Source organism: Caretta caretta, chromosome 1, assembly GCF_965140235.1.
Source record: "Caretta caretta isolate rCarCar2 chromosome 1, rCarCar1.hap1, whole genome shotgun sequence".
NCBI classification, from domain to species: Eukaryota; Metazoa; Chordata; order Testudines; family Cheloniidae; genus Caretta; species Caretta caretta.
The window spans coordinates 245,689,461-245,708,254 of NC_134206.1; the positions used below are offsets into that span (position 1 = coordinate 245,689,461).

At 44.0% G+C, this 18,794-nt stretch overlaps 1 protein-coding gene across 4 annotated transcripts in view; it reads right to left on the reverse strand.

Annotated features, from left to right (window-relative positions):
- DENND5B (DENN domain containing 5B) overlaps positions 1-6,858 on the reverse strand; it is a 172,849-nt gene extending 165,991 nt beyond the window's left edge. For 2 of the 4 annotated variants that reach the window (XM_048829453.2, XM_048829444.2), the window contains exon 1: positions 6,442-6,856. In XM_048829453.2, coding sequence (XP_048685410.1) covers positions 6,442-6,553 — 112 coding nt within the window. In that variant the 5' untranslated portion in view covers positions 6,554-6,856. Of the gene's footprint in view, positions 1-6,441 lie in introns of all 4 variants that reach the window. The other 2 variants (XM_075122638.1, XM_075122640.1) reach the window with 2 other exon arrangements.
- Positions 6,859-18,794: the final 11,936 nt, after the last annotated feature.

An 18,794-nucleotide genomic window follows, 5' to 3' on the forward strand; every position in this document is an offset into this window, starting at 1 on the left:
TTTCATGTTATAGCACATGTTGTTCGTTTTAAGAACACTTTCACAGCAGATTTAACAAAACAACAAGAAGGTGCCAATGTGAGATTTCTAAAAGTAACTACAGCACTCAACCCAAGGTTTAAGAATCTGAAGGATCGTCCAAAATCTGAGAGGGACGAGGTGTGGCGCATGCTTTCAGAAGTCTTAAAAGAGCAACACTATGATGCAGAAACAACAGAACCCGAACCACCAAAAAAGAAAAGAAAAAAAATAATCAACCTTCTGCTGGTGGCATCTGACTCAGATGATGAAAATAAACGTGTGTAGGTCTGCACTTCTTTGGATAGTTATCGAGCAGAACCTGTCATCAGCATGGAAGCATGTCCCCTGGAATGGTGGTTGAAGCATGATGGGACATAGAATCATAGAATATCAGGGTTGGAAGGGACCTCAGGAGGTCATCTAGTCCAACCCCCTGCTCAAAGCAGGACCAATCCCCCATTTTTGCCCCAGATCCCTAAATGGCCCCCTCAAAGGTTGAACTCACAACCCTGGGTTTAGCAGGCCAATGCTCAAACCACTGAGCTATCCCTCCCCCCGATAGCTATCCCTCCCCCCGATATGAATCTGTAGTGCATCTGGCATGTAAATATCTTACCATGCCGGCTCCAATGGTACCATGCACACTCCTGTTCTCACTTTCAGGTGATACTGTAAACAAGAAGAGGGCAGCATTATCTCCTGAAAATTGTAACCAAACTTGTTTATCTGAGCGATTGGCTGAAGTAGGACTGAATGGACTTGTGGGCTCTAAAGTTTCACAGTTTTGTTTTTGATTTCAGTTATGTAACAAAAAAAATATATATATACACACACATTTGTAAGTTGCACTTTCACAGTAAAGAGATTGCACTACAATACTTGTATGAGGTGAATTGAAAAACACTTTGTTTTTCAATAGTGCAAATATTTGTAATCAAAAACATAAAGTGAGCACTGTACACTTTTTGTATTCTGTGTTGTAACTGAAAACATGTTTGAAAAGGTAGAAAACATCCAAAAATATTTAAACAATAATAGAATACCATTTAAGAGCACAATTAACTGCAATTAATTTTTTTAATTGCATGATTATTTTATTTTTTAAATCGCTTGACAGGCCTATTTACAATCTACTCTTTTGCTTACAATGGAACCTTTCTGAAGTTTTATTGTGATACTTGAGAGACAAGGTGGATGGGGTAATATCTCATATTGGACCAACTTCTGTTAATGAGCGAGACAAGCTTTTGAGCTTGTCTTGCTCTTCTTCAGCGAGAAGCTCTTCTTCAGCTCTGGAAAAGGTACTCTGAGTGTCAAAGCTAAATACAAGATTGAAGTAACAGTGTTATGCTAAAACTCTCTCTTTAATCTTGTATTTAGCTCTGAAACTCTGAATACGAGGAGATTTTCTTCCAGCCTCAAAACCAGTTTTGTACTAGCGCCAAGTAGCTTCTTGGCTTGAAACCACATATATACTACATTGCAACACCTCCAGTATTCAACACATTGAAGGCCAGGTAATTAGAGACACATTTTCAGTAAGTTCAACTGCCAAAGAATTACCCTTATGATAAAAAATATTAATTGGATATTATGGCATTGGATCCATTTCCTATTTGATAAAGAAGCACTCAAACTGAACTAATACTAAAGAGAGCAGAGAGGAACTAAGCAAAATAAGACATTGTTGCATTGTGATGGCAAATTTAATTTACAAGACAGCTTGTTTATAAACACTTGTTTACAAAATAAGTCACTAGGTTGTCTCCACAAAATTAAGCACAAGTAATTCACACACACACACGACCAATTTAGCTTTAAATGCAGGCAATGTATACTACAAAGGCTATCCCTAGTTAAAGGGAACACATAGGTCATGTAATTCCAGATGATGTTGGAATGCTGACTCATTTGGCAACTAGTCTGTAAGCCCCATGACTTAGTGAAGTGTCTGCGGTTCACTGCTGATCCCGATTGAGTCTCATGGGGAGGGGGGGAATTGTTCTAAATTCCGTTCAAAAGTCATTCGGGGAAAAAAAATACAGTACTACTGACATAGCAGGAGAGCTAACCTCTTCCAATTTCTGACATATTTTGAGTTCTCAACTATAACTCAATTCTATTAAGGCTACAGTTCAGCAAGGCACTTACAGATGTGCTTAACAGCATGTGAATAGTGACTTCAACGGGATTTACATACTTAAAGTTAAGTATGTGCTTAATTACTTTGCTGGATTGGGGGACAGTTTTCCTGTCACTAGAGTAACTGTCCTTCTCCTGGAAGCCTATGGTTTATTGCAGTCCTTAACAAAGAGATAGGAACCCGATCAAAGCTACATAATCCCATTACGCCAGTATTTAATTTTTTAAAAATTTTTTAAACATACACACAGAAGATGACAATCTATACATATAGAGATGAATATATTTCTCTCTTTAACTGCTTCAAAGGTCTAATTTACACTACAGCCCCAGGCCAGTCCACACATATTTTATGTTGTATGAACAAGGAAGAAAGTAAGTTGCTATTCAGGCCCCTCTATCTCCATCATACAATAGTCAACAAGCCACGTCACTTGCCATTAAATCATACCCAAGGAAGAAGCCATTACCATTGCCCAGACCGTAATCAAACTAATGTCCACGCTGCTGGCTTTGCAATATTTTTCCAATATCATAAATCTAATTAAAAATGTGAAGAGTAATTTACATTTTAATGCAATAAGATACATTATCCCTACTACTGTGCTCTCATTACACCTTTATAATAAGATGCAAAGGGTCCAATAAGAACCTCGATCAGTTTACATAAGAACATTTTTTGTATTGCTGCAGCACTCAGAGGTCCTGAGGATCTGGGACACACTGTGCTAGGCGCTATGCACAGATGTACTAGACAGTCACTACACCAAAGAACTTACAGTCAAAGCACATGACAAGAGAAAACAGGTGGATGCAACAAATAAGCAGAGGAAGGTCAAGGTAACAGTGAGACAAACAAGTTTGGCACAATAAGCAACACACCTATTGCTTAGCCATACAATTTTGTTTAGTATGGTATGCCAAGGGTGGGGGGCAAAGGAGTCCTTGGATGTTTTTACAGTGTTACTGTAAACATAATTATTGAGTTAAAGTATATTACTTTCATGATTACACATTTTGTTACTAAGTTAAACAGCAATGTACCAGTAATGCACCTACTCAAGCAATATTGTTGGAATTGGACTACTTTAAAACTGGAGTTATTCTAATGCCTGTTTTATCAAAAGAGGTAAAGACAGTATTTTTTTAAAGTGTTTTCAAGTCATTTATTTGTAAACAAATATTTTAATACATCCCCTATGAGTTCTTCAGGTTTTCAACTATATTCCTGAAGAACTCATAGGGGATGTATTAAAATATTTGTTTACAAATATTTATCTTGTCCTTGACCTGACAATGCCAATTCTTCCTATTGAAAAAAAAAAAAAAAAAAAGTCTGACTAGTGGTGTTAGAACTGGTGAACTGAAGACACTAAATTAACACATGAAATGAAACCTCAAAGAAGTACAGTATGTTATTTATATTCACCCACGAACAGTCCTCATTTTGTCTTACAATTTCTACTTAAGCAGTTTCACATAGTAAGTCAGCTAATTCCTACCTGAGGTGGTGATAAACTCTTCCAAAGACAGTGTTGGCTAGCAAGTTATTTTCAGAAATAGGAATAAGAAATGACAAATGTTAAAACCTTAAAAGGTCATATTAGGCAACTCAGAGATTTAGTACACGGTTCACCTTCAGTGGTGAGATGCCACAAACCAGGAGTTTTCTACTGAAACGAGCAGAATTTAGATGTGCAAATGACAGCAATGCTACACAATAAAAGCAAAAAGTTCAAAAGGTGTGCAATTAAAGTCTCAACTTTAAACCAAGAAATTCTAAATTAACAGTCCCAGCATTACCTTAGCTATTTGCCTAGTGCACAGCACACAGGGTCTTTCATTATGTGATTACACAATTTACATTAATACAAAGGGACAGATGCAATTATTTTGAACCTTAGTCTAAAATACATTAATCAAGAGAATGAAATTCAAATTGTGTTGTCTCACTAAAAAAATTCAGAAAATAAAGTTCTTTCTATTATTGTCCAGTATGTCAAGATCTGTGATATAATGAAAATCCATACCGCAGCACATGCTTACCATCAGGCAGATATAAGCCTCCCACAGCAACCTTACTCCCTGATCCTGTAAATGTTTACATACATGTGTAACTTTACTCAAATACATAGTCCTATTGACAGCAATGGGGACTATTCATGAGAGTAGTCAAATTATACATGTGCATAACGGTTTGCAGAATTAGGGGTCTAGTGTGGAATTTCTTGACTATGTGCAATTAAACCTCACACAAAGCTGTGGTTGGTTTAATGTTTTGGTATTTTTTTAAAGTTAAAATTCAATTTTTAATAACTTTCTTTCTTATTATTTGTTCCCTAAACGTCACCTGCCTTTATTTGAATGTACAATCCTGAAATACAGTTGCATGGATTTTCTATTAACTTCCCAAGATATTCAACTCAATGCTAAGAACAAGTATGAGTAACCTCATCTCCAAAAGTTATTTCAGAAAGTCAAAATTTGGGTCTCTATAAATGTGCAGTAAATGTTGTCACTTTTACACTGGGATATTCCCTCCTGGATTCTATGAAAAATGTGGGGAAAATCCTGCCAGAGTAATTAAAGTATTCTTTATTGCACCCAGTCTTTCAAACCCCCTCTCCCTCCAACATTTTATTACTCCATTCAACATTGAAACATTCTCTTTTTGCAGTGTCCACCTAAGGGAGTCCCACCACACTGGGTGAAGCACAGACACAGTACATTATAAACATACAGACCAGCAGTGAATAAATGCAGACTTTTTGATTTTCATCAGTAAGATTCATGGATAAACAGCCCATTTTAATCATTTCTGCACTGGCCATCAAATTGAGTATGGAAACAGTATATAAAGTGGTTCCACATAAACCAGTTTCTAACACAATTTTACCACCTCCACGCTGGCTGGACAAGTTGTGTCTTTTTAAAGAGACACTTTTAATCACGTTCTCACCCCCATTCCCCCAAAAAAGAAAAGGGGGAGGAGAGAAGAGGAAAAACTTTTTGATACAGGAGGACTGAGGTAAGTTAACAGTACCCTCTTAAACAGGTTTCCTTTTCTGTTTGAAGCTGAATGCATTGGAGGACTTAAAATACAACTGCAGCCCAAGATTCTTGGTTCACCACCATGGAGAAGGCCTCTTAGTTTTCCCTGTATCCCTCTACATGAGTTACACCCCCTCCAACAGTTACCTCTCTTACCCCCTCCTAACTCAGACCTGCAGTGAAATACAAGTGTGCTTCAAACCCTCCAAAACAATTTACTTTGATTTTCTACTAATGGTGGAAAAACCCAAACCTTCAAGAGGGAGAACCACGGCAGGGACAGAAACAGATATTTCATAGTGCCAGAAGGTCCAAAGGTAGCTTTTCCTGCTCTTTGAGCCCAAGTTACCACGAAATGCACACGTTTCTGACTGATTACATCTTCACAGCAACCTCTGAAGCATGAGGCAAATGCAGCTAAACTTAAAGGATAAAGTCCAAGCGGTAATAAGATTACAGCAGCACATCTAAATGTGATCTGCTTACTCCCACTGACATAACCAGTCCTAGCCACTGCAGCAGGTTTCTATAAAGCACCGCCACTGAAAGTGGGGCGGTGGGCAGAGGGAAGCCGGAAGCCTTTTCAGAGAACGGTGAATGCAATCGTGCTTTGCATCCAGTGGGTTTCTTGTGCTGCAATTAGTGGCTGGAACTCAGGCTTCTTGGGCGGGTGGGGAGCGTTCTAGCAATACAAGGAGACATTACCAAATCTGAGTTCAGAAGCAGCCTCCCCCCGGATTATTAGGCAAATCCCTTGAGAGCGACTCCCCGGGAGCGGACGAGGAACACAGTGAAGACGCCGAACAGCCTGTGCACCTCGAGGTGCAGGGCAGAGAGTGCCCCGGCCTGCTGTAGGGGTTTGTGCACAGACACAGGCAGGCAGCCCCCGCGGGACCAGCATCCCCTGGGTGCGCTGCTCTCGCCGGGATATTAATAGCCGCTCTTAACCTGTTAGCGCGCAAACGCACCCGCCCAGTTGCCCCCCCCCCCGACCCACCCCCGCCTGCTAACGCTGCGGAGCGGAGAACACATCGCAATGACAGTGCGGGCAAACACACGCTACCGCCATCCGGGGGGGAGCTGCAGAGAAAGGGGCTCCAGGGCGCAGCCTGGGAGGACACGGCAGAAGAAGGCTGCAGCAGGCATGAAGGGGCAATGAAATGCAGCCCGGGAACCAGCCGGCGGCCCCTGGCCGCTGCGGCGCAGCGCCCACCCCCGCTGGCTTACCGGCCAGTTCGTCGGGCTCCAGCCCGCTGTCCGCGTCGGTCCCGCACAGCACGAAGTAGTGAGCGAAGCGGCAAGGCGCCGAGCCGGCCCCGGGGGCAGCGCTCCCGCTCATCCCTGCTGCTGCTGCTGCTCTGCGCTAGCCCCGGCGCGCGGGGGCCGGGCCGGGATCTCGCGCTCCCGCGGCTGGTCACAGCAGCGGCGTCTCCATCCCCAGCGGCAGGGTCTCGCGCGGGTCCTTGAGGCGGCGACTGGGGGCGGGGGCGGCGCGCAGCAACCGCGGCTCGCGCCGCTCCGGGCCTCTCTCTCGGGCCGCGGCTCGCGCTCCTGCAGGACCCCGCCGGGCACGAGAGCGCAGCGAAGGGCTCGCGCCGCCAGCAGCGAGCGCCCAGGCGGTGGCAATGCGTGCAATGCCCCCAGCCGCTGTCAGCGGGGGCGGGGGGGAAGCAAGCGCCGGCCGGGCTGAGCGTCCTCCCTGCTGCCGCAGCCAGTCAGAGCGAGGGGAAGGGGCGGGCACAGCGGGACATTTAAATCACGGCACGGCAGTGAGGGGCGGGTACCGGGGAGCCTCCCGCCCCGGCACACTCGGCCCCCTCCCCCCAGCCCAAGGCTGCCGTATTGCAGCGCGGCGCGGTTGACAACGTGAGCCCCGCCAAGGAGCTGCGGGCTCTCCCAGCAGGACTCCAGAGCAGACCGTGGAGAGGTGAAGGCGGAGCACGGTTTGTTTAGACTCGCGGCCCAGTTCACGGCCTAGTCCTGGAGCTCGCCTCTGGCTGCCCGGTTGTGCTCCACAATCTCAGCTTTCGTTTTAGAAAAAGCCTATGGCAGGCTCTCCTGGGAGGGAAAACAATCCGGTAAGCTCCGCAGCCAATGCAGCGTGGGGTGTGCGCTCAGCTCCGGAGGTGCCAGCTGTCCCATTCAGCCAAACGAGACCTTTGGCAACGTTTTAAAAAGCAGCTCACTGATTTCGGAGCCAAAGGCCTGGTGTACACTGAGGTACGTCTACACTACACAGCTTTTAGCGACAGGGCTGTGTCACTACAACCGTGCTGCTAAAAATGCGCAGTGTAGCCGCTTTGTTTGTCGGCACTCCTGCCAACAAAAACTTCCACCCCCAAGGAGCAGTGTTTGTGTTGTCGGCAGGAGGTTTAAACCCCTCTGAAAGACGAAAGTTCTGTCATTCAATTGCCCGTGTAGCCATAGCCTTAAAATTTCTACTTGTACAGCTGCACCGCCGCAGCACATCTGGGGAAGACACTCCATGCCAGTGGTTCTGAACCTATTTACTGTTGTGGGCCACATACAATACTATCTCTGTGGCCCTGAGGATGTCTCGTGGGCCACAGCTCTGTGCTGATTGGGCCGCAAGCGACCCGCTGGCCGCATGTTGAGAACGACTGCTCTGTGCAAACCAGAGAGAGCTCACCCATCAGCATAATAAAACCAGCCCTGCGAGAGGCAGAAGCTGTGTCGGCAGGAGAAACTCTCCCGCCGACATAAGCACTGTGCACACTGGCACTTATGTCAGCATAATTTATGTCGCTCAAGGGGGTGGAATATTCACACCCAAGAGTGACAAGTTTTGCCGACATAGGCGATAGTCTAGTCGTAGCCTTAGGTACAGGTATAGTCAGTACTAGGTCAACAGAAGACTTCTAGGCGGATCAATTACAGCGATGGGGAGAACCCCTCCGATTGCTGTAATGAGTGTCTCCAACAAAGCGCTACAGTGGTGCCACCCCAGCGTTTCTAATGAGGAAACAGTCTTAGGCTGACCTAGCTATGTCACTCAGAGGCTGCGAATTAGGTTCTTCTGGCAGCCTAGCTACCACCTGTAGAGGAGGTGAACTAACTAGAGCAGTGGAAAAACTCTTTCCATCGCTGTAGGATGTGTCTACACTACAGTTGCTGCACCATAGCTTGCCATTGTAGCATCTGTAATGTAGACAAACCCTAAGTCCCATTTTCAGTGATGACTTAGATTTGTCTACACTACAGTAACTTAGGTGCTTTTGAGAATTTTACCCATTGACTCGGGAACTAAAGGTAACAATATTTGGCATAGTGAAAAACTGAAAATGTGTTTTAAAAAAGTATTGTAATGTAAAAATAAATAAGAAAGGTGCTACTGCATTGACTGTATTATTCAACTTTCATAAAAGCTTTATTTTTAAAATTTAGTCTGCAGAATTTCCACTACAGTGCTGCAGAATCCAGAGTGTGTGTCCCCTGTGTGGCGTACGCAGGATATTGATGTGCTTTAGTTTTTTGTGAGGCTTCTGGAAAAGTCTGTGTTCAGAAGGAATTTTAAAGAGGGGAGGGTTGAGTACAGAGCACAGCCCAGACAGTGTGTTTGATGCTATGTAAACAGACAGGAAGATGCAAACGCTGCCTTGGGACTTGTCTATCCGGAGAATTTTAGGGAAAATTCCCACCAGTACTACCATTGTTTCAACTGCACAGCTGCTAGTGCTGGAGAGAGCCCTATATTATACAAGGCTCCAGTGGCATCCAGAGTAAATTTAATCAACACAGATATAAGAATACCAGAAGCCATCAGAACTACTATAAGACACTCTAAAAATGTAAGGCAGACTAAAAGTGAATAATAATGTTAGAATTGGAAGAGGAATAGATTATTTTGGATTCTAGTAATATTTACTTTAAAATCCATAAACTATTTATGGAAACTGGCCAGTATAAAAACATTTCTGACTAGACTGTCAAAAATCAATAGGTGGCTGCTGAGCTACCCGTGCTCCTTCACTTGGCACCCATAAGGCATGAGCCAGAGTTCCACAAAACCATTAGCAGTCTATGGCTGCTTCATCACCTCCGTCTATGTCTACACTACAACTTATGTCGGCAGAACTTATGTCACTCAGGGATTTGAATAACACCCTCCCCCACCCACCCACCCCCAGCCCCGAGTGATGTAAGTTACACCAACATAAGCACCGGAGTGGACAGCACTATATTGTCGGAAGAGCTTCTCCAACGGACAGCTTCTGCTACTCGTAGAGGTGGTTTCGTTATGCTGGGAGGGCTCTCTCCCATCGACATAGAAAGTCTTCACCAGATGCACTGCAGCAACACAGCTGCATTGGTGTCGCGGCAGTGCTGTATGTGTAGAAAAGCCCTTAAGAGGTAGCCTTTGGAAGTACCTACAAGTCTGCTTACTACAGTCATTGCCAAATGAATAATTAAGGAACCTATTAATCTATGGTGTACAGTACTGTCATAAATTCATTTCAGGACTATTCTGGTCTATTAACAAGAGTTTTCAGTGTTGTTGTAGCCATGTTGGTCACAGGATATTAGAGAGACAAGATGGGTGAGGTAATATCTTTTGAGGGGAATCACACTGTAAAAGAAATATTTCCCAACCCCCCTCTTTTGGCCTTCAAACAACCCCCCCCCCCATCTCACCATGCTCATCTTGAGAAGCAAGCACCCCATAGACCAGGACACACCAACTCAAAGCAGCACCAGACTCTGCCATAACAACAGATGCAAAACCTGCAGACAATATCTCCAATGCTATGATGATCCATGCCCCCCACAACACACCATTCAAGATCCATGAGTCCTACACACAACTATCACATGTGGTGTACCTCATCCAGTGCACTAAATGTCCCAATAACAACCATGTGGGTGGAACCAGACAATCCCTACACTCTCAAATGAACTCATACAAAAATTATAAAGGACAAATTTCAGAGTAACAGCCGTGTTAGTCTGTATTCGCAAAAAGAAAAGGAGTACTTGTGGCACCTTAGAGACTAACCAATTTATTTGAGCATAAGCTTTCGTGAGCTACAGCTCACTTCATCGGATGCATACTGTGGAAACTGCAGAAGACATTATATACACAGAGACCATGAAACAATACCTCCTCCCACCCCACTCTCCTGCTGGTAATAGCTTATCTAAAGTGATCACTCTCCTTACAATGTGTATGATAATCAAGTGGGGCCATTTCCAGCACAAATCCAGGTTTTCTCACCCTCCGCCCTCCCCCCACACAAACTCACTCTCCTGCTGGTAATAGCCCATCCAAAGTGACCACTCTCTTTACAATGTGTATGATAATCAAGGTGGGCCATTTCCAGCACAAATCCAGGTTATCTCACCCCCCCCCCCATTTTTTTTTTCCAAAACCCACACACACAAACTCACTCTCCTGCTGGTAATAGCTTATCCAAAGTGACCACTCTCCTTACAATATGTATGGAAATCAAGGTGGGCCATTTCCAGCACAAATCCACTATGGATGTAGAAGCCCTCTACACCAACATTCCACACAAAGATGGACTACAAGCCGTCAAGAACACTATCCCCGATAATGTCACAGCTAACCTGGTGGCTGAACTTTGTGACTTTGTCCTTACCCATAACTATTTTACATTTGGGGACAATGTATACCTTCAGATCAGCGGCAATGCTATGGGTACCCGCATGGCCCCACAGTGTGCCAACATTTTTATGGCTGAATTAGAACAATGCTTCCTCAGCTCTCGTCCCCTAACGCCCCTACTCTACTTGCGCTATATTGATGACATCTTCATCATCTGGACCCATGGAAAAGAAGCCCTTGAGGAATTCCACCATGATTTCAACAATTTCCATCCCACCATCAACCTCAGCCTGGTCCAGTCCACACAAGAGATCCACTTCCTGGACACTACAGTGCCAATAAACAATGGTCACATAAACACCACCTTATACCGGAAACCTACTGACCGCTATTCCTACCTACATGCCTCCAGCTTTTACCCTGACCACACCACACAATCCATCGTCTACAGCCAAACTCTGCGATACAACCGCATTTGCTCCAACCCCTCAGACAGAGACAAACTCCTACAAGATCTCTATCAAGCATTCTTACAACTACAATACCCACCTGCGGAAGTGAAGAAACAGATTGATAGAGCCAGAAGAGTTCCCAGAAGTCACCTACTACAGGACAGGCCTAACAAAGAAAATAACAGAATGCCACTAGCCATCACCTTCAGCCCCCAACTAAAACCCCTCCAACACATTATTAAGGATCTACAACCTATCCTGAAGGATGACCCAACACTCTCACAAATCTTGGGAGACAGGCCAGTCCTTGCCTACAGACAGCCCCCCAACCTGAAGCAAATACTCACCAGCAACCACATACCACACAACAGAACCACTAACCCAGGAACCTATCCTTGAAACAAAGCCCGTTGCCAACTGTGCCCACATATCTATTCAGGGGACACCATCACAGGGCCTAATAACATCAGCCACACTATCAGAGGCTCGTTCACCTGCACATCCACCAATGTGATATATGCCATCATGTGCCAGCAATGCCCCTCTGCCATGTACATTGGTCAAACTGGACAGTCTCTACGTAAAAGAATAAATGGACACAAATCAGATGTCAAGAATTATAACATTCATAAACCAGTCGGAGAACACTTCAATCTCTCTGGTCACGCATTTACAGACATGAAGGTCGCTATCTTAAAACAAAAAAACTTCAAATCCAGACTCCAGCGAGAAACTGCTGAATTGGAATTCATTTGCAAATTGGATACTATTAATTTAGGCTTAAATAGAGACTGGGAGTGGCTAAGTCATTATGCAAGGTAGCCTATTTCCCCTTGTTTTTTCCTACCCCCCCCCCCGAAGTTCTGGTTAAACTTGGATTTATGCTGGAAATGACCCACCTTGATTATCATGCACATTGTAGGGAGAGTGGTCACTTTGGATAAGCTATTACCAGCAGGAGAGTGAGTTTGTGTGTGTGTGTGGGTTTGTTTTTTTTGGGGGTGGGGTGGGTGAGAAAACCTGGATTTGTGCTGGAAATGGCCCACCTTGATTTTCATACACATTGTAAGGAGAGTGGTCACTTTGGATAAGCTATTACCAGCAGGAGAGTGAGTTTGTGTGTGTGGTTTTTGGGAAAAAAAAAGGGGGGGGGGTGAGAAAATCTGGATTTGTGCTGGAAATGGCCCACCTTGATTATCATACACATTGTAAAGAGAGTGGTCACTTTGAATGGGCTATTACCAGCAGGAGAGTGAGTTTGTGTGGGGGGGGGAGGGTGAGAAAACCTGGATTTGTGCTGGAAATGGCCCCACTTGATTATCATACACATTGTAAGGAGAGTGATCACTTTAGATAAGCTATTACCAGCAGGAGAGTGGGGTGGGAGGAGGTATTGTTTCATGGTCTCTGTGTATATAATGTCTTCTGCAGTTTCCACAGTATGCATCCGATGAAGTGAGCTGTAGCTCACGAAAGCTTATGCTCAAATAAATTGGTTAGTCTCTAAGGTGCCACAAGTACTCCTTTTCATAAAGGACAAAAAAACCCATATCACCTGTGGGCAAACACTTTACAACACAATCACTCCTCTCAGTCCTTGTCCTCAAAGGAAAACAGCACAACACTTTCAAAAGATGAGCCTGGGAGCTTATATTCATAACTTTGCTAAACACTAAAAATCATGGTCTTAATAAAGATACTGAATTATTGGCTTTTTACAGCAATCTGTGACCCACTACCCCCCCTCCCCCCGTTTTTGCCCTATGATTGCAGAGGTGTTAAAGGCCACTTGACTTTGAATGGTCTCTTACAATATGTGTTAACTCCTCATGCTAAACAATCTTTCCACCTTCTATTTAGCTGTGACACTCTGACTACCTTTCCCAGACCTGAGGAAGAGCTCTGCAGGCATGTCTATACTACCAACTTAAGTCGACCTATATTAGGTCAATTTACAGCCACTGCAGTAATTACTGCTGTTTTCATATCCATACTGCCCTCCTTCTGACGGTGGTGTGCGTCCTCACTAGGAGCGCTTCCACCGACTTGAGCAGTTTTGGGGGCTGAGAGCCTGGGTTCTCAGCTCCGCACAGAGCTCCCCACTGGGAGCCCAGAAGCTGCCCAGGCTCTCAGCTCCACTCCCAGCTGGGAGCCCAGTCTAGGCTCTCAGCTCTGCTCCCTACTGGGAGACCAGCTACCGCCGGGGCTCTCAGCTCACTGCGGAGCTCCCTGGTGGGAACTGGACTGCCCGCCAGCTCCCCGCTGCCACCCGGGCTCCCCACTCCCCTTCAGGAGCCCAGCTGCCACCTGGGCTCTTGGTTCCCCACTCCCGCTGGGAGCCTGGGCAGCTATAGGGCTCCCAGCAGGGAGCAGGGAACCAGGAGCCACTGGGGGCAGCCAGGCTCCTAGCAGGGAGCTCAGGCAGCAGCCCAGCTGGGAGGGGGGAGCCGGGAACCTGAAGGAGAGCTGGGCTGTAGCTGGAGCCCCCACCGTCCCCAGGGTGACAGTCTGAGCTGTGAGCCAGGCCTATGGTTCACAGCAGGTAGCCTACCAGTCTTTCTTGTCAATTTCAGGGCTCCAGCAGGGAGCCATGAAATTGACAAGAATGAGGGGGAGGGATAGCTCAGTGGGTTGAGCATTGGCCTGCTAAACCCAGGGTTTTGAGTTCAATCCTTGAGGGGGCCATTCTGTATGACAGTTGTTTTAGGGGGAGGGATAGCTCAGTGGGTTGAGCGTCGGCCTGCTAAACCCAGGGTTGTGAGTTCAATCCTTGAAGGGCCATTTGAGATCTGGGGCAAAAATTGGGGATTGGCCCTGCTTTGAGCAGGGGGTTGGACTAGATGACCTCCTGAGGTCCCTTCCAACCCTGATATTCTATGATCTATGACAGCTAACAGCAGATGTAAGTAATGCAGTGTCTACACCAACATAAGCCCTACGCCTCTCGTTGAGGCGGCGTTATTATGTCGGTGTAATAGAGCACTAACATAGGTGGGAGCAAGGCTGTAGTGTAGACACTGACACAAGTAGGTCAACGTAAGCTGCCTTACATCAACCTAACTGTAGTGTAGACTGGGCCTCAATAGTAGCTCTAAAGTTTCTGTCTTTCACCAACAGACGTTGGTCCAATAAAAGATATTACCTCACCCACCTTGTGGCACAGTATATAGGAATTACTAAGGTCAACACTGAAAGATAGGTTTCAGAGTAGCAGCCGTGTTAGTCTGTATTCGCAAAAAGAAAAGGAGTACTTGTGGCACCTTAGAGACTAACAAATTTATTTGAGTATAAGCTTTCGTGAGCTACAGCTCACTTCATCTGTAGGGTGGCAGTTTGTAGCAGTTGTTAAGCAGCATATAGCAGCCCAACAGCGTAAGAAAAGAAGGGAAGAATATCATATCCATATGGGAAAAAAGAGGAATTTACTGTATGCCAGTAGAACGTAGTTATCCAAATTAAATTTAGGTAGGATGCTAGCAAAAATTCTTGTGTACAAATTTAGAAACAACATTAATTATGAGGTTGCAATCATAGTAGAATGATAGTGTACTCACGTACACCTGAAAAAGACTGCATTTAAAAATGGTGATATACCCTCTGTGGGATTGCACTGATCATAAATGACAATTAAGGTTTATTGATACATTTGATTTTAACCTACATTTTTATTTAACTTCTCTTTCTTGTCTAGGGTTTTATAGTATGCCATTCACTGTATTGTTTGAATGCCTTACAAATTTTATGAGACAATTTTTTGTTTTGTCATAAAGTCCCAGTTCCTATATTCCTGTGATTGTGTAAAAGGCTCATCTTTCATTCAAATATATAAAAAAATACATTTTTATTCCTTATGGTTGAGGTGACAAGCTTGAACATGTGAACCCCAAAGGCTCAAAAACCAGAAGGCAAATAAAAAGGATAAAAAATGGTACTATTTTAAAAATCTCATGATTTTTCTAAAGCAGTCATATGGGATGAAATCTTGGCTCCATTGAAGTGATTGTTTAAACTCCTATTGACTTCAATAGGCCAGGATTTCACTTTTTTTTTTTTTTTAGCCTGACTCATTATTTTTGAATGCTTGGGATTGGCAACACTGCATAGCAACAGATCCTAACCCCGTTTTAATCACTTAGCTCCACTGACTTCAACATAGTTATGTCAATTTGCAAAAGCAGAGGATCTGGCCTATAGAATCTAGGAGGAGGGAATTTTTTGGTTTGTTTACATGCACTGTTATTGCTGAAGAGTGAGAATAAAGAAGTGTTTTATATTTTGCTGTGAAGGCAGTGAGGCTTATAGTCATTCTGACGTGTTCCAGGAATGAGTTTAGTCTGGTTTTCACCCCATTTCCTTAATCCCCTTGTTTTAGTATTACATGATAGCTGAAAAATCTTAGGAAGGTCAATTGTTTGGTTCACCCACTTTGGATGATGGAATCTGAGGTTCAAAGACATTAGAGATTAAAATACCTACTGAAGGACCCATTATCCAGTAGTGATATGCCCCCCTCTTTACCCTTGCAGGACTGCTTCCTACACTGTATTTTCTAGAGTTTTATTGTGTCTAATTTATAATATTCAAAATGTCAGGCTTCCACAATGTGTCTTAGACAACCATTCCACCATCTAAACTATCTATTTGTAAGGAAGTTTCTCCCAATACTCAACACATAATTTATCTTTCTTCATTTCATCCCATTATTACTCATGGTCCTTGTACCATCATAAATATTCTCCCATCCTGGTGTTTATACCTTTCAATTATTTGTTGACCACTATGTCCCCTTTCAGTTTTCACTTAGAAAAAAAAGCTCTCTACATTTAGACATTTAAATCTTTCCTTATAAATCATCTCCTCCAACTGCCTAATAATTTGCTGTGCTTTTCTCTGAACTCCCTCAAATTTAGCAATCTCTCTCTGATAATGAAGTGTCTAGAACTGAACTCAGTATTGCAGGTGTGATAGCACCAGAGCCATATGCAGAGGGAGAAGTAGAGATGTGATTTGATGTTTGTATGTAAGCAGCCCCAAATTACAGTGGCCTTTTTTAATGACCACAAGTTATATCTGCTCTCAGTGTCAAACTATCTCTCAATGACAGGTTTCAGAGTAACAGCCGTGTTAGTCTGTATTCGCAAAAAGAAAAGGAGTACTTGTGGCACCTTAGAGACTAACCAATTTATTTGAGCATAAGTGAGCTGTAGCTCACGAAAGCTTATGCTCAAATAAATTGGTTAGTCTCTAAGGTGCCACAAGTATCTCTCAATGGTGGGCATTCCAGCTCACCCTTTTTTGCTTTTAAGCTACTTACATTGATGTATTGTCAACAGATATTTTTTCTATAAACTGAAAAAAATTAAAATCTGCTCGTGTGCGCGTCATTTCTCTGGCTGCAGCATGGAGTTTATCAGGATTTTTGCCAGTTCTAAGTAGGATCAGCTGAGTGGCTTTTTATTTTCCCTACATCTCACCAAGAGCTAAGTTACTTTATGTAGTTTGGTTTGTTTATTAACTTACTTCTGTTTGACCATTCAGCTCTAGAGTTGCCTAGAGTTCACTCAGGCCCTCACTTTCATCCAAACCAAACTGTTTTTTATTGAGATAATACTAATACTTGTTCCTTTGTTGCAGGCTTCTCTGCTGGAGATGAGTGTATGATATAGCATCCCTGAAAAGCAGTAAATACAAGATATTTAAAGCTATATGAATTAGATCCCTCCCAAAAGAAATACTCAAAAGCTTTAACTTTTCAGTTCTGACTTTTCACTTATGTAAGGGGCAATTCTGTAATGGTGTGTTTTAGCCATCTCCTACACAGAGCAATAATTTTTATTCAAATATACTACTCATATACAGAGACATTTCAATCACACTAATAATAAATATAAAATTGTAAAATAGAACCCTTTAGAATGCAACTATAAATATCCAACAAACCCATTCTCTTGAAACACACATTGTGAGGAGAGTGGTCACTTTGGATAAGCTATTACCAGCAGGAGAGTGAGTTTGTGTGTGTGGTTTTGGGGGGGGGGGGGGGGGAGGGGTGAGAAAACCTGGATTTGTGCTGGAAATGGCCCACCTTGGTTATCATACAAATTTTAAAGAGAGTGGTCACTTTGGATGGGCTATTACCAGCAGGAGAGTGAGTTTGTGTGGGGGGGGCGGAGGGTGAGAAAACCTGGATTTGTGCTGGAAATGGCCCAACTTGATGATCACTTTAGATAAGCTATTACCAGCAGGAGAGTGGGGTGGGAGGAGGTATTGTTTCATGGTCTCTGTGTATATAATGTCTTCTGCAGTTTCCACAGTATGCATCCGATGAAGTGAGCTGTAGCTCATGAAAGCTTATGCTCAAATAAATTGGTTAGTCTCTAAGGTGTCACAAGTACTCCTTTTCTTTTTACACAGGTTTCTGTCACCAGTACTCTTCCTGATCTACCCTTAGGGTCAGCCCTCCTTCACACCTTCCCTCCCGTTGTAAGTATAGCTTCAACAGAACCAATAGAAGAGCTAGGTACTTCCTTCTGAGTTTCACCCGAGTATTGATTTCTTCTTTTAATAAAGAGGAAGCCCCAGGCCTCGCATTGTCCCTTGCAAAACCACTCAATTCATCCTCAGTAACCCCAGCAGACCCAGCTGCCTCACAAGCACTTCACTGGGTCAAGTGTCTGTGAACTAGCAAGTAGTGACATGGCCCCCTCTGGGCAGGATTTTTCTTGTCCAAATCCCCCCATATAAGTTGTTCTTATCCAGTCTGATTCTCTCCAGACTGTCTAGTTTGAGACACAGCAAGTTGCTTTCTTTCGTGATTTACTCGTCGTTCTTTACCCTGGCTCCTAATAGGAGTCTGTAGGTTTTTTGGAAGATCTTTGATGAGGAAAATATTCAGTAGCAAGCACAGCTAGCAATGTGCAGGGTACTAATTATACCCAGACGTTTTTCCTTAGATCTTGTGACAATAGCTTTTTTCATGTCAGTGTCTGGCCTGGAGATTCAGTTTATGCTCAGCTTTTCTTGTCTGTATTCTTCCCTGGGCCTGGCTCTCCATTGCCTTGCACTATTTGTTGTCATTTACACCTGTGCACAGTGGCTGTACAACACGATCAAATCACTAGTAGCATTTTATCCCCACTTTGTATGGGCATAAATGACTACACAAAGGGAAAGGCAATAGAGAACCAGGCCCAGGGCAGAATATGGAACCCTCCCCCATCTAATCCACATCCCTATAGAATCATAGAATATCAGGGTTGGAAGGGACCTCAGGAGGTCATCTAGTCCAACCCCCTGCTCAAAGCAGGACCAATCCCCAATTTTTGCTCCACATCCCTAAATGGCCCCTTCAAGGATTGAACTCACAACCCTGGGTTTAGCAGGCCTATAGTGACAGCTCTGTCCCACTACCAGTTCCTCTCTTATTTGTGGGACATCATAGGGGAAGATTTTGGCTGGGCAGGTTTACTCTTTTCTCCAGTTAGTTGTGTTTGCTCGCAATGGATAATTCTCAGCAGTTTCAAGTTATTACCATTTCTTGCTTT